Source organism: Bison bison, unplaced genomic scaffold (genome assembly GCF_000754665.1).
Source record: "Bison bison bison isolate TAMUID 2011002044 unplaced genomic scaffold, Bison_UMD1.0 scf7180017864163, whole genome shotgun sequence".
Lineage (NCBI taxonomy): Eukaryota > Metazoa > Chordata > Mammalia > Artiodactyla > Bovidae > Bison > Bison bison.
In genome coordinates, this window is record NW_011494735.1 from 266,633 (window position 1) to 282,284 (window position 15,652).

Here is a 15,652-nt window from a genome sequence, read left to right on the forward strand (position 1 = left end):
AATACAAACACCAATTTGAAATAAGTACAAGAAAACAGAACTATTTTATCAGAAAAGGCTATGTGAACTCAGTGATATGAGCAAACACAATTTAAATTCTTATTCGGTTAAACTTTGACCTCAAGAAGTTACATTCACAGTAAATTGGAAGTCTTTTACTTAGTTTCCCGGAACTAACAACCTCCTTTTGATCTGTACAGGGTCACTGGCAACAACTCCTGGAAAGAAGGTATTATTTGCATTTTCTAGGTAAAGAATTTAGGCTGATAGAGGTTAAACATCAAGGTCCTTTCACTGGAACATGACAGAGCCAGGGCTGGAATGCAAACTCTGACCGCCAAGTCCAGAGAGCTGTTTACAGCATAACCACCTGCCTGTTCCTGATTAACACCACTGGACTTCTTGTATGGTAGTCTTAATTAGTTTTATTTGCACTAAAGTTTCTCTAAGGCATTTTAGCTATTATTTAACATACACACAAATGTATGTTAATCAAAACATAAATGTAGATGTCAGTAGGTCCTACCAAATTTAATAGAGGCAACCCTTGCTTTTACATAGTACCATACTGACTAAAACTTCTGCATATCGGATCTGGGTCCTCACTTTGCATGGGTCTATGAGAGGATGAGACGGCTGGATGGCATCACTGACTCGATGGACGTGAGTCTCAGTGAACTCTGGGAGTTGGTGATGGACAAGGAGGCCTGGCGTGCTGTGATTCATGGGGTCACAGAGTCGGACACGACTGAGCGACTGATCTGATCTGATCTGATCTGATGGTTACTGACATATAGTCCCTCTTTACCATCTTAAAGTCCCAGTTTAAACACATCCCCTCTTTGTAGCCTCTCTCCTTTGGTCACCCTAGCTTGATTCACCAATACCCTATGATCTTACACATCTCTGTCATTGAATTATCACACTGTATTGTAAATATCTGCTTAAAAATGAGATTTTTAGGGGCAGACACGTTGTCATAGTCAATTCTGAATCCCTAGAACTAGAAATTCATGCATTTTACATATGAGGAAACAGCCAGAAAGATTAATTGCCCAGAATCTACAACATCTTAAACTGTCCATTATTCCACTGTATTTTTCCCTCCTTAAGAAGGTTCACACACTGACAGGACCATAAACAATCACAATTTAACATAAACTTTTAATTTAAATGTCAAGAACAACATTTTAAAAAGAGAGAGATTGTTTAAAGTTATGATATATAAACATAAATAGATAAGCTGGACTTATTAAATTATATTAAATTATTACATTTACATTACATTAAAAACAATGTATTTTTACATTAAAAACAATGTAATGCCGTTCATTCTAAGTCTGTAAACACGTTACATACAGTTTATCATGCTACATGCATTTCACTTAGTCATATTTGAAAGTGAAAGTGTGAGTCATTCAGTCATTTCTGACTCTCTGAGACCGCAGGCTCCTCTGTCCATGGAACTCTCCAGGCAAGAATACTGGAGTAGGTAGCCACTCCCTTCTCCAGAAGATCTTCCCAGTCCAGGGATCAAACCCGGGTCTCCTGCCTAGGAGGCAGATTTTTTTACCATCTGAGCCAACAGGGAAGCCCTATTAATATTTAATACCTGTTAGTAAAAACAGTTATGTTTTACTGGGGCTTAAAACACACCAGTCATTTTCCTAAGTCTTTTGTTCAAACTTATTTAATCCTTACATTATAAGCCAAAAATTTATGAATTTGTTATTATTATTCCTCATCACCAATGAGGATTCTGAAGTTTAGAGATCAAATAGTTGACTCAAATTAGTGGGAAAACCAGGACTCAAAATCAGTTTTTACTGCAACATCTGTGCCATTTGACACAGGACAGTTTTTTAACGCTCTTTTTCTGTTTGAAATGTATTTAGACTATGTCAAAGTTAGCTTGCATTCTTTGACCTAATAAAGTACAAAAATGTGCTGAGCACATCCTTCAGGAGGAGATAACCCTCTGTATTTTTTTTTAATTTAATTTAATTTTATTTTTTAACTTTACAATATTGTATTGGTTTTGCCATATATCAAAATAAATCCGCCACAGGTATACATGTGTTCCCCATCCTGAACCCTTCTCCCTCTTCCCTCCCCATACCATCCCTCTGGGTCGTTCCAGTGCACCAGGCCAAGCATCCAGTATCGTGCATCGAACCTGGACTGGCGACTCGTTTCATACATGATATTATACATGTTCCTCTGTATTAACTCAGTTTTAGCCTTTTAAACAAATTTTAGATAGATTTCCCCCCCCCCCCCCCCCCCCCCCGCCACTACTTGCCATTCTACCCCAAACCTGCATTATCCATTCCCAGATAAATGAGACAGTCTCTCTGTGCCACAAACTAGACATATAATCTTAACATAGACATATAATCTTAACATCTCTATGCTTGAACTAAAAGTGATAAAATGCTTCCCCAGGTAAGGAATGAGAGCAGGAAGAAAAGACAAAGCTAATTCTAATGAATGAATTTTGATAAATATTAGTTGTGAGAAAGCAACAATTAGAAGCCATATCCTAATTTTACATGTTATATCTTCCACATAACAAAATTTTAAAAACTGTTTAAGGTTATGTGCTATATAAGCACCATTTTTCAAAACACAATCAATACCAATCATAAAGCACAAAAGCAAATTTTCAACATATTTCTATATATAAATAAAATAAGTCTATGTATTACTGACATGAGATTATGTTGCAAAATGTTTCCATCTTCAAATGCCTCTTCTTTTTATTCTTACAATTATGCTCAAAATATTGATATTCTACCTGGTCCAATATTATATATTCTACATAAATTCATAAATATTTATTACCTTTCTTCGAAAAGATGATTTAGCATTTTACAGCCACTTTCAGCCACTTCAGGAGAATGCATATGCTTCTGCATTAACTCCAATACATTCAGATATATTCCTTTTGACAACAGGATCTTTCTAAAATTAACTACAAGATTTTTTAAATGTTACTTGAATAAATGAAAGGACATTTTCATAATCTTACAATAAGACAAATACTATTAAAGATAATCAAAGTTCATCAGAATGTATATACAACTATATATTAATTTATATTTCAGTGACAACTTAAATCGGAGAAGGCGATGGCACCCCACTCCAGTACTCTTGCCTGGAAAATCCCATGGATGGAGGAGCCTGGTAGGCTGCAGTCCATGGGGTCGCTAAGAGTTGGACACGACTGAGCGACTTCATTTTCACTTTTCATTTTCATGCATTGGAGAAGGAAATGGCAACCCACTCCAGGGTTCTTGCCTGGAGAATCCCAGGGACAGCGGAGCCTGGTGGGCTGCTGTCCATGGAGTCACACAGAGTCAGACATGACTGAAGTGACTTAGCAGTAGCAGACAACTTAAATATCATTAATTTTTTTCTTTAAAATATATTTCCAATGTTTTCATATTTATTAACCATTTGAGGTTTTAGTGTGAAAGTTTCATTCACAGAGAAAACTAGGGGAATGTGATTACCATTCTTGTGAAAAGAATATTTTTGAAGAAACACATTTTTACATAATGCCCTCCAACATAAGAATGAAAACTAAATTTCATTCTAATTATAAAGCAACTTCACAAAATAACTGAACTGATGTAGAGCAGAGGCTCACTGGTGACCTGGGAATAAGTTATAGATGAGTGAAGATCCTATCAGCTCTTAAGGGATGGAGGAAGTAAGGCTGAAACCAGGTTGGGTTGCCCTCAGCCTTCTCCACTTACTCCAGTGGACCATGCAAACATTATCATTTCTATCTGTGCTATGATACACAAAGTTATGAAAAGCACTAATAAAAAACATATAAAACATAACTACATGTTTTCACAAAATAATAACAAAGCTTAAGAAACAGACTGCTTTAAAATTGATTTCACATTATGTGTGGAAAATGATTATGAAATAATTTTCCTCTTCATAATAAACTTTCTTCAGTAAATGCAAATCCAGGGTCTTGAAAGTTTCCATAATACCTTAAAGTTTCCATATAAATACCATTTATCTTGAAGCCTCTATATAAATATCAATTCCAACATTATAAACTATATTTTAATATTGAAGGTGGGAGGAATGAAACAGAGAGCTTTAAATACTATTTTTGTAAAAATTAGTTATGCATCTGAAATTGAGAATAAAAGAAAAGATCAGACAAAACTCGTAAGTAGAAGTAATATATGTATTCTAAATTACTGACAAAATCTGAAAACTCATACTTTTTCAAAATCTAAAAAATCATCAAAATATGGTAAGAAGTTGGTTATTCAAGTGTTGGTGAGGAAGTTGATAAAAGGTAATGAAAAATGGTACAGTTGCTATGAAAAACAGTATAGAGATTCCTTAAAAAACTATGAACAGAACTACCACATAATCCAGGTATCCCACTTCTGGATATTCATATTTTAAAAAACATGAAAATACCACTAATTTGAAAAGATATATGTACCCCTATGTTCTTCATAGTATTATTTATAATATCCAAGATACAGAAACAACCTAAGTGCCCATTAGCCAATGAATGCATAAAGAAGGTATGACATACATATATGGTGCAATACTACTCAGTCATGAAAAAAGATGAAACCTTGTCATTTGCACCAACATGGATGGACCCTGATGATATTATGCTAAATGAAATCAGTCAGATGATGAAAGATAAAGACTGTATGATTTCACTCACATGTAGAATATAAAAAACAAAATAAATGAACAAACCAACCAAAAACAGAGTGGCAGTTACCGGAGGGGAAAGGGGTAGAGATGGTTGAAGTGTGTAAAGGGGATGAACAGTATGGTGATAAATGGAAACTAAATTTTTGGTAGTGAGCACACTGCAGTGTATATATAAGTAGAAATAAAATGTTGTACACATAAAACTTAGTATAAACAAATGCTAGTCCAATAAAAAAATTTTATTGATTTTTAATTAATCAATTAAAAGGAGAATAATTTGATTATTTTCCTCAGTCAAATCAAAAGCTTTAACAACTCCTCCTAAAATGGCTAAATTCTAACTAAGGAAATAATTTACATCATAGGAGTTATTCTAGATCAGCAGTTCCCACACTTCAGAGTATACAAGAATTCTCTCACGGACTTGTTAAAACAGATTGCTGAGTTTCAACTACACAGTTTATGATGCACTGGGTCTGTATGGGGCCCTAGAACTTACATTTTTAAAAAGTCCCCAAATGATGCTGCTGGTCCAGAGACCACACTTTAACAATCACTGTCTTGGACATGAACTCAATTTGAGATTTGAAAATTAAGAAGAGAAATTTCCTCATACAGTACACCTTGGAGAAAAAATTACAGTATGGAGTCACTTTAGAGTTTATAGAACATTTTACACATCTCATTTACCAGCTGTCTACACAATACTCATGACCTCTTCTACACCATTTTAGCAATAAATTATCTGTTATAAAAGACCAATAACAAAAAGCAACTTCCTTCAGGCCTTCACTTCAACAGTCACCTTGTTTCCTCACTGCATAGTCACAATTTCATCACCTCTGAACACTAACATGTATACTTTTTCTTTGCTTCATATTTTTTTTTTTGGTTTCACATTCTTTGTAATACAGTCAAGGTTCACATATCATATATATTAATTAGCCTTTTTACTTATCTTTCCCACTAGAGTAAAAGCTTCATGAACCTGGGATTTCTATTTATCTGATGTAGCTCAGGTGTCTAAGGCTCAATAAATACTAATTTTATTAACTAATCAATTAAATGAATAAAACGTCACACAGGATGTTTGAACCTTGACCTGGGAACCACCATGACAAAACCCAGTTTTGTTGACCACCAAACCAATTATTTCCCTATAAAACTATATCCAGCCCTTCCTATGCAATGTTCCCAAGTGTCTTTCAATGGAGACTGGTGAATGAGCTGCTTAAGTTCTTACTATTCTCATAAGGCAGAACTCCAAGGACTATGCAAAGAGATCCGAGGAAAGTTAACATGGCTGGGAACCAAGAACAAAGAAGTATGAAGTCAGAAAGACCAGATAATTGAGTCTGAACAAAGAAATCAAGGTTAATTTCAAATGTAACCAGTCCTGAGGCACCACAGTAAGAATCAACCCTTGATCAGGGAGTGATCAAGATTGCACAGGAGATTCTTCTCAGGGAAAACCCTGAACTCACTTCCTCCCATGAGCACACCAAAATTATAACTACTTACAGTGCAACAATCTATGAAAATGATCTGAAAACTAGCAGAAAAGATATTCCACAAGTAAAGATATAAAGAAGGAACTACATGAGATGACAGGAAGGATGGGGAATGTGATATAGTGAACACCCACACTACCAAATAAGCAACCAATAAACAAGAGGATAATCAAAGAGGTTATTTACAGAAGTTCTCCCTATGAATCAAGGGGTCCAAGCACCTCATTAATCCCTCAAACCTGGAGGTACTGGGCTTGAGCCCCTAGAACATTTGGCTTTAAAATCCAGCAGGGCTTGCACAATGAGAGAGCAAGAGGGCTATAGGAATCAGAGACTTCACTCTTAAAGAGCCCATGAAAAGTCTCATACACTTGGAAACCTAGCATGCAATAGGTTTAGAAGAGTCTGGATCAGACCCACTTGCTATCTTGGAGAGTCTCTCAGGGAGACAGAAGGCAACTGGGACCCCCTTGGGAGAGTCTCTCTCCAGAAGATGCCGCTGACAGCCATTTGATGTAGCATATTTTACCATGAGGACATTGGTACTGGCAAGTGCCATTTTTGGGTTCTGCATCTATCCAAGCATCAGCTGTGCTTACCAGCAGGTAGGCACCAGAACTGAAAATCCCCAGGGCCCATAGTCAGCTGCCCTGGGACTCCCAGGCTCACAGCCAGCTAACCAGGGACCTTACGCTACCAAGCAGCATGTTAACTCCAGCTCCAAAACCCTGTGTCTGCAGTTAACTGCCCCAAGACCTCCCAGACCTTAAGTCAGCCATGCCAAGACACAGCTCCACTTACCCGTGGGATGGAACCAGTTCCAGAAACCCCTAGTCTGTGCAGTCAGCCATACTACGACCCTGTCTTGAGCACCAATGACCAGCAGCCTCTACACAAGGAGGTCTCGGCAGCTAACCCACCAGAAATGGGCCCCACCTACACAGCACCACAACATTCAGTGGCCCACTCAGACCATGCAGAGGGCACCACTAGATCATACAGCTCTGTTAACCAGAAAGGAGTGTACTATAAGGACACTCCTGTAAGATTAGGAAACATAATCAATCTAACTCAATATACAAACAAAAACAAAGAATTATGCAAAATGAGGCAACACAGGAATATGCTCCAAATGAAGGAACAAGATAAAATCTCAGAAGAAGAATTAGCCAAATGGAGATAAGCAATCTACCAGACATCAGCTCAAGGTAATGATCATAAAGATCCTCAACAAACTCAGGAGAAGAATGATGAATATAGTGAGTTTATCAAAAAGCTAGAAAATATAAAGAAGAATGAAACAGTTGAAACAGGATACAAAAACCAAAATTAAAATTATATACAAAAATCAACAGTAGATTAAATGATATAGAGGAATAGATCACTGAACTAGAAAACAGTGTGATGAAAATCACACAAGCTGAACAAACAGAGGAAAAGAAATTTTAAAATATGAGAACTCCCAGACAACATCAAGCATACTAACATTTTCATATAGAGATCCAAAAAGGAAAAGAGAGAGAGAGAATGGTAGACAAATTATTTGAAGTGATAATAGCTGAAAAATTCCCTAAACTTGGAAAGGAATAGATATCCAGGTCCAAGAAGTACAAAGTCTCAAACAAGATCAATAAAGAGAGGTCCATAAAAAGACACATTGTAATTAAAATGACAAAACTTGAAGACTAAGAGAGAATATTAAAGCAAAAAAGAAGCAATAGTTATATACAAAGGTATTCCCATAAGTCTGTCAGCTGACTTTTCCATATTAAATTTTGCAGAATACCAGGGAATAGTGGGATCCATTCAAAATGCTGAAAGGAAAAATTAGTCTATCCAGTAAGGTTATCATTCATCTGAAGGAGGGATAAGAGTTTTTACAGACAAGCAAAACCTAAAAAGAGTTCTGCACCATTAAACTAGCTATTAAAAAAATGTTGGAGAGACTTCTCTAAGTGGAAAAAAAGAAGCCCACAACTAGAAAACAAAATTTATGAAAGGAAAAGATCATTGGTAGAAGCAAATGAGAGTAGCAGATCACCCACTTAACAAACTAGTAGGAATAGTAAAATTATCAATGTCTACCGTAAGTATACATAGAGATAAAACAAAAAGATGCAAAATATGATGTAAAAAACATTAAATGAGACAGTAGCAAAATTTGACTCAGTTGTATTAAGGTGGATGAACCTAGAGCCTGTTTTATAGAGTGAAGTAAGTCAGAAAAGAATAAAACAAATATATACTATCACATATATATGGAATCTATAAAAACATTATTGATGAACCTATCTGCAGAGCAGGAATAGAGATGGAGCTGTAGAGAACAAATTTGTGGACATGGAGAGGAAGGTGAGGGAACAAACTGAAAAAGTAGCATTGACATATATACACTGCTGCTGCTGCTAAGTCGCTTCAGTCGTGTCCAACTCTGTGCGACCCCGTAGACAACAGCCCACTAGGCTCTTCTGTCCCTGGGATTCTCCAGGCAAGAATACTGGAGTGGGTTGCCATTTCCTTCTCCGATGCATTACTATGTGCAAAACAGATACCTAGTGGGAAGCTGCTATAAACACAGGGAGCTCAGCTTGGTGCTCTGTGACAACCTAGAGGGGTGGGATGGTGGGGGTGAGAGGAGGCTCAGGGAGGGGATATATGTATGCTTATAGCTGACTCATGCTATAGCACAGCAGAAACCAGCACAAAATTGTAAAGAAATTATCCACCAATTAAAAATAAACAATAAATTACAATCAAAACCATAGAAATATAAAGAATCATAAGAGATTACTACAATTACATGACTATAAAATGGACAACCTAGAAGAAAAGGACAAATTCCTAGAAATATATAATCTCCCAAGACTGAAGCAGAAAGAAATAGAAAATACAAACAGACTGATTGCCAGTAATGAAACTGAATCAGTAAACAAAAAAAAAAGTAAACAAAAGAAAAAAAAACTCTCAGCAAACAAAAGTCCAGCACCAGTGAGCTTCATAGATGAATTGTACCAAACACTTAAAGAATAGTAAATGCCCCTACTTCTCAAACTATTCTAAAAACTGAAGGGAAAGGAATGCTTGCAAACCCGTTCTGCAAGGTCAGCATCACCCTGACACAAAACCAAAGATATCACACAGAAAAAAGAAAATTACAGCCCAATATCACTGATGAGCATAGATGCAGAAATCCTCAACAAAATATTAGCAAACCAAATTCAACAATACATTAAGGGAATCATACAACATGATTCATCCCATGGGTGCAAAGATGGCTGAATATTTACAAATCTGTCAATGTGAAACACCACACTAACAAACTGAAGAAGAAAAACAGCATATGATAATACCAAGAGGCAAAAACAAGTTTTGATAAAATTTAATATCAATTTATGATAAAAACTCTGCACAAAATGAGTTTAGAGGGAGGATATCTCAACATAATAAAGGCCTTATATGAAAAACCTATAGCCAATATCATACTCAATCAGGAAAGCTGAAAACATTTCCTCTAAGGTCAGGAAAAAGACAAGGATGCTCACTCACTTCATTTCTATTCAACACAGTATTAGAAGTACCAGCCACAAAAGACAGAAATACAGGGAATCAAAACGGGAGGGGACTGAAACTGTTTGCAGATGACACGATATATACAAAGAAAATTCTAAAGATGCCACCAAAAATACTAGAACTAATAAATGAACTCAGTAAAGCTGCAGATGCAAAATTAATATACAGAAATATGCTATGTTTCTGTATACTAAGAATGAACAGTCAGAAAGGGAAATTAAGACAACAATTCCATATACAACTGTATTAGATAGAATAAATCTAAGGATGTAAAAGACCTATACTCAAAAAACTATAGACACTGGTGAAAGAAAATGAAGATGACACAAACAAATGAAAAGCTATACTGTGTTCATGAATTGGAAGATTTAATACTGCTAAACCAACCAAATTATCCTAGGCAATCTACAGATTCAGTGCAATCGCTATCAAAACATCAATGGCATTTTTCACAGAACTAGAACAAACCATTCTAAAATTTGTATGAAAACACAAAATATCACAAATAGCCAAAATCTTGAAAAAGAACAAAACTGAAGGCAGCATGCACCCTGATTTCAAACTATACTACAAAGCTACAGGAATCAATACAATACAATACTGGCCAAAAAAAACACCAGATACATAAATCAATGGAACAGTTTAGAGAGCCCAGAAATGAAAACTTAGATGTTCATTTAATCTCCAACAAAGTATGCAAAAATATACAATGGGGAAGACAGCTTATTCCATAAATGGTGTTAGGAAAACTGCACAACTACATACAAAAGAATCAAACTAGATTTATTTTCACGTGATATACAAAAATAAACTCAAAACAGATTAAAGAATTAAATGAAAACCTGAAATCATAAAACTCCAAAAATAAAAGAAGCAGTGTGCTCTTTGACAATGATCTTAGCAATATTTTTTTTTCAATCTATCTCCTCAGGCAAGGGAATGAAAAGTAAAAATGAATAAACGGGACTACATCAAACTAAAAACCTTTTTCCCAATAAAGGAAACCATCAACAAAATGAAATGACCACCTACTGAATGGAAGAAGATATGTGTAAATGATATATCTAATAAGGGGTTCATATTCAAAATATACAAAGAATTCATAAAATTCAAGATCAGAAAAACAACATAGTTAAATTGTGGGCAGAAGACCCTATAAACATTTTTCAAAGAAGACTTGGGGATGGCCAACACACACATGAAAAGATATTCAACATTACTAATCATCAAGGAAATACATATCTAATCCATAAAAATTTATCACCTCCCAATTGTCAGAATGGCTGTCATCAAAAAAAAACACAAATAACAAATGTTGGCAAGGATGTACAGAAAAAGGAATCCTCATGAACGGTTGGTAGAAATCCAAATTGGTGCAAGCATTATGGAAAATAGTATGGACACAGTTCAAAAAACAGAACTACCATATGATCCAATGATTCCACTCCTGGATATTTACCGAAGAAAACAAAAACACTAATTCAAAAAGATATATGGTCATACTAAGTGAAGTAAGCCAGACAAAGAAAGACAAATACGGTATTATTTATGTAAGGAATCTAAAAAAGTGAAACAAATGAACTTATTTTCAAAACAGAAACAGACTCACAGACATAGAAAACAAACTTATGGTTACCACAGGGTGGGGAAGGGATAAATTAGGAGTTGAGGTCTAAAATATACATACTACTATATATAAAATAGATAACCAACAAGGACCTACTATATAGCACAGAGAACTATGCTCAATATTGTATAATAACCTATAATGGAAGAGACCGTAAAAAAGAAAACATATATATATATGTGTGTGTATGTGTATGTGTGTATATATATATATATATATATATATAAAACATATATATGTAAGTATAATTGAATCACTTTGCTGTATACCTGAAACTAACACATTATAACTCAAATATATTTCAATAAAAATTGTTTTAAAAAAGAAATAAGGTATATAGACCTATATGTTCATTGTAGCATTATTCGCAGTAACCAAAATACATAAGCAACCTAAATGCTCATTGATAGATGCATAAATAAAGACTATGTGAATATTACTGAGCCATGAAAAAAAATAAAATCTTGCCACTTGCTGCTGCCTGACAGACCTTATGCTAAGGTGAAAGGGAGTTATGCTAAGTGAAATAATTCAGACAGAGAAAAACACTGTATAATTTTACTCCTATGGGGAACCTAAAAAGCAAAAGAACTGAACAAACAAAACAGAAACATGCTCATAGTACAGTGAACAAACTGGTGGCTGCCAGAGCAGAGGACAGTGGGGGATAAGTGAAATAGGGGAAGGAACTTAAGAGGTACAGACTCCCCATTACAACATAAAGAAGTCATAGGGATGAAAGTGCAGCATGGAAATATAATCTTAATAATGTACTATTTTTTGTATGATGATAGATGATAACTAGACTTATCATGATGACCATTTTGTAATGTACAGAAATATCAAAGCACTGTATTGTGAACCTAGAAATTATAGGGTGCTACAGGTCTGATGCTGGGAGGGATTGGGGGCAGGAGGAAGAGGGGACAACAGAGGTTGAGATGGCTGGATGGCATCACCGACTCAATGGACGTGAGTCTGAGTGCACTACGGGAGTTGGTGATGGACAGGGAGGCCTGGCGTGCTGCGATTCATGGGGTCGCAAAGAGTCAAACATGACTGAGCGACTGAACTGAACTGAACAGGTCAATTATATTTCAAGAACAGACTAATAGAAAAAGAGATCATATTTGTGGTTACCAAAAGAAGGGTGTACTGAATGAAGGTGGTAAGAAGGTACAAACTCCCATCTATAAGATAGATACTAGGGCTGCAAAGTACAACATACTTCATATGTTATACTGTTGTATGTTATATATGAAAACTGTTAAGAGAGTAAATCCTAATCCTCATCACAAGTAAAACATTTTTTTGTTTTTCTTTCACTTTGCATCTATATGATATGACGGATCTTCACTAAACTTACTGGACTAATCATTTCCTGAGGTAAGTAATTCAAATCATTGTGCTGTACAGCTTAAACTTATTTTGTGATCCCATGAACTGTAGCCTACCAGGCTCCTCGGTCAATGGGATTTTCCAGGCATGAATACTCGAGTGGGTTGCCATTGCCTTCTCCAGCGTATCTTCCCAACCCAGGGATTGAACCAGGGTCTCTCGCATTGTAGGCAGATGCTTTACTTTCTGAGCTACCAGGGATGACCTCATACAACACTTTACATCAATTATACTACAATGAAAATTGAAGAAAAAAGAACAAAAAAATTTTTTAAGTAAAAACTGTACATCTTCTAAGTAAAATACCACTGTTTTGCATGAAGCACATGGAGCAGGACAAGCCTTCATCCGGGGACATATCAATGGTACCAGCTAATCAGAGCATGTGATGTCTACCTGGTCACTATAGGCTCCTTATGAATTGAACTACCAGTATAAAAAAAGGGATTAAGCTCACAGCTGATGCGATTGATCCATTTACCAAGAAGAGAGAGGTTGCTACTACACAGTGGCTACAGGAAGCCTGTCTGAGATCTAAAGTAATCTTGAGGAGCCTCTTGATACCTCCATCCGCAACAATAAAAGTGAACTGAAAATTATAGCAACCGACACAGTACTATATATAAAATAGATAACCAACAAGAACCTTCTATACAGCACAGGGAACTATACTCAATAATTTGTATAATATGTTGCATTTCTATCTCACTATAATGGAAAATTATTTCAATTCCTAAAAGATGATGCTGTGAAAGTGCTGCACTCAATATGCCAGCAAATGTGGAAAACTCAGCAGTGGCCACAGGACTAGAAAAGGTCAGTTTTCATTCCAATCCCCAATTGCACTAATCTCACATGCTAGCAAAATAATGCTCAAAATTGTCCAAGCCAGACTTCAGCTGTACGTGACCTGTGAACTTCCAAACATTCAAGCTTGTTTTAGAAAAGGCAGAAGAACCAGAGATCAAAGTGCCAACATCTGTTCGATCATCGAAAAAGCAAGAGAGTTCCAGAAAAACATCTATTTCTACTTTATTGACTATGCCAAAGCCTTTGACTGTGTGGATCACCACAATCTGTGAAATATTCTTAAAGAGATGGGAATACCAGACCACCTGACCTGCCTCTTGAGAAACCTATATGCAGGTCAGGAAGCAACAGTTAGAACTGGACATGGAACAACAGACTGTTTCCAAATAGGAAAAGGAATACATCAAGGCTGTATATTGTCATCCTGCTGAGTTAACTTATATGCAGAATACATCATGAGAAACGCTGGGCTGGATGAAGCACAAGCTGGAATCAAGATTGCTGGGAGAAATATCAATAACTTCAGATATGCAAATGACACCACCTTTATGGCAGAAACCCAAGAAGAACTAAGCCTCTTGATGAAAGTGAAAGAGGAGAGCGAAAAAGTTGGCTTAAAATTCAACATTCAGAAAACGAAGATCATGGCATCTAGTCCCATCATTTTTAATGGCAAATCAATGCGGAAGCAGTGGAAACAGTGAGAGACTTTATTTTTTTGAGCTCCAAACTCATTGCAGATGGTGACTGCAGCCATAAAATTAAAAGACGCTTGCTCCTTGGAGGAAAAGATATGACCAACCTAGAGAGCATATTAAAAAGCAGAGACATTACTTTGCCAATAAACGTCCATCTAGTCAAGGTTATGGTTTTTCCAGTAGTCGTGTATGGATTTGAGAGTTGGACTATAAAGAAAGGTGAGAAGAATTGATGTTTTGAACTGTGGTGTTGGAGAAGACTCTTGAGAGTCCCCTGGACTGCAAGGAGATCAAACCAGAGCATCCTAAAGGAAATCAGTCATGAATATGGAAGGACTGATGAAGCTGATTGAAGCTGAAGCTCCAATACTTTGGCCACCTGATGTGAAGAACTGACTCATCTGAAAACACCATGATGCTGGGAAAGATTGAAGGTGGGAGGAGAAGGGGACGACAGAGGATGAGATGGTTGGATGGCATCATTGACTCAATAGACGTTAGTTTGAATAAACTCCGGGAGCTGGTGATGGACAGGGAAGCCTGGCATGCTGTATTCCATGGGGTCGCAAACAGTCAGACACGACTGAGCAATTGAACTAACTGAACTGATGCATATGTGTATGTATAAAAGGCTTTCCACGTGTCAGTAGTGGTAAAGAACCTGCCTGCCAACGCCGAATTCACAAGAGACATGGGTTCAATCCCCAGGTCAGGAAGACCCCCTGGATGAGGATATGGCAACCCACTCCAGTATTTTTGCCTAGAGAATCCCATGGACAGAGGAGTCTGGCAGGCTACAGTCCATAAGGTCACACAGAGTCAGACACAACTGATGCGACATAGCATACAGCATATGTATGTCCAACTGTGCTATATACCTGAAACTAACACAACATTGCAAATCACCTATACTTCAATAAAAACAAAAACAAAGAAAAAAAAGCACAGCAACCAGAAAAGGCAGTATGACTGAGGACTTTGATCTTTCATGGGTGAAGGTTTGGGTCACTCCAGAACCAGGAGCCACGCAAGTTCCAGTTGAGGACAAGGGAAACATGGAATGAGGAGATGAAGACAGAAACTATAGATACTAACTTTATATATATACACACACCAGCTGTCACCTGGTGACCAGTTACAGAAATGAGTACTGTAGTAGCTTTGGCTAGTCTCTCCATGACTGTTACATGTATGTGTCTATTTGTATAAAATAGTCCTTCTTTAAAAAAAAAAAAAAAGCAGAAGTTTAAATCTCACAAAATCATGGTTGTTTTGTTGACATATCAAATGTTTCCATGGAGTTAAGAACCACAGCACCAGCACAATGTGTT

At 36.5% G+C, this 15,652-nt stretch overlaps 1 protein-coding gene across 3 annotated transcripts in view; it reads right to left on the reverse strand.

The window, feature by feature from the left end:
- The window catches only part of LRRK2 (leucine-rich repeat kinase 2), a 207,764-nt gene that overhangs the window by 164,603 nt on the left and 27,509 nt on the right, over positions 1-15,652 (reverse strand). For 2 of the 3 annotated variants that reach the window (XM_010841504.1, XM_010841503.1), the window contains exon 12: positions 2,845-2,974. In XM_010841504.1, coding sequence (XP_010839806.1) covers positions 2,845-2,974 — 130 coding nt within the window. Of the gene's footprint in view, positions 1-2,844; positions 2,975-5,206; positions 5,265-15,652 lie in introns of those variants that run through there. The other variant, XM_010841505.1, reaches the window with a different exon arrangement.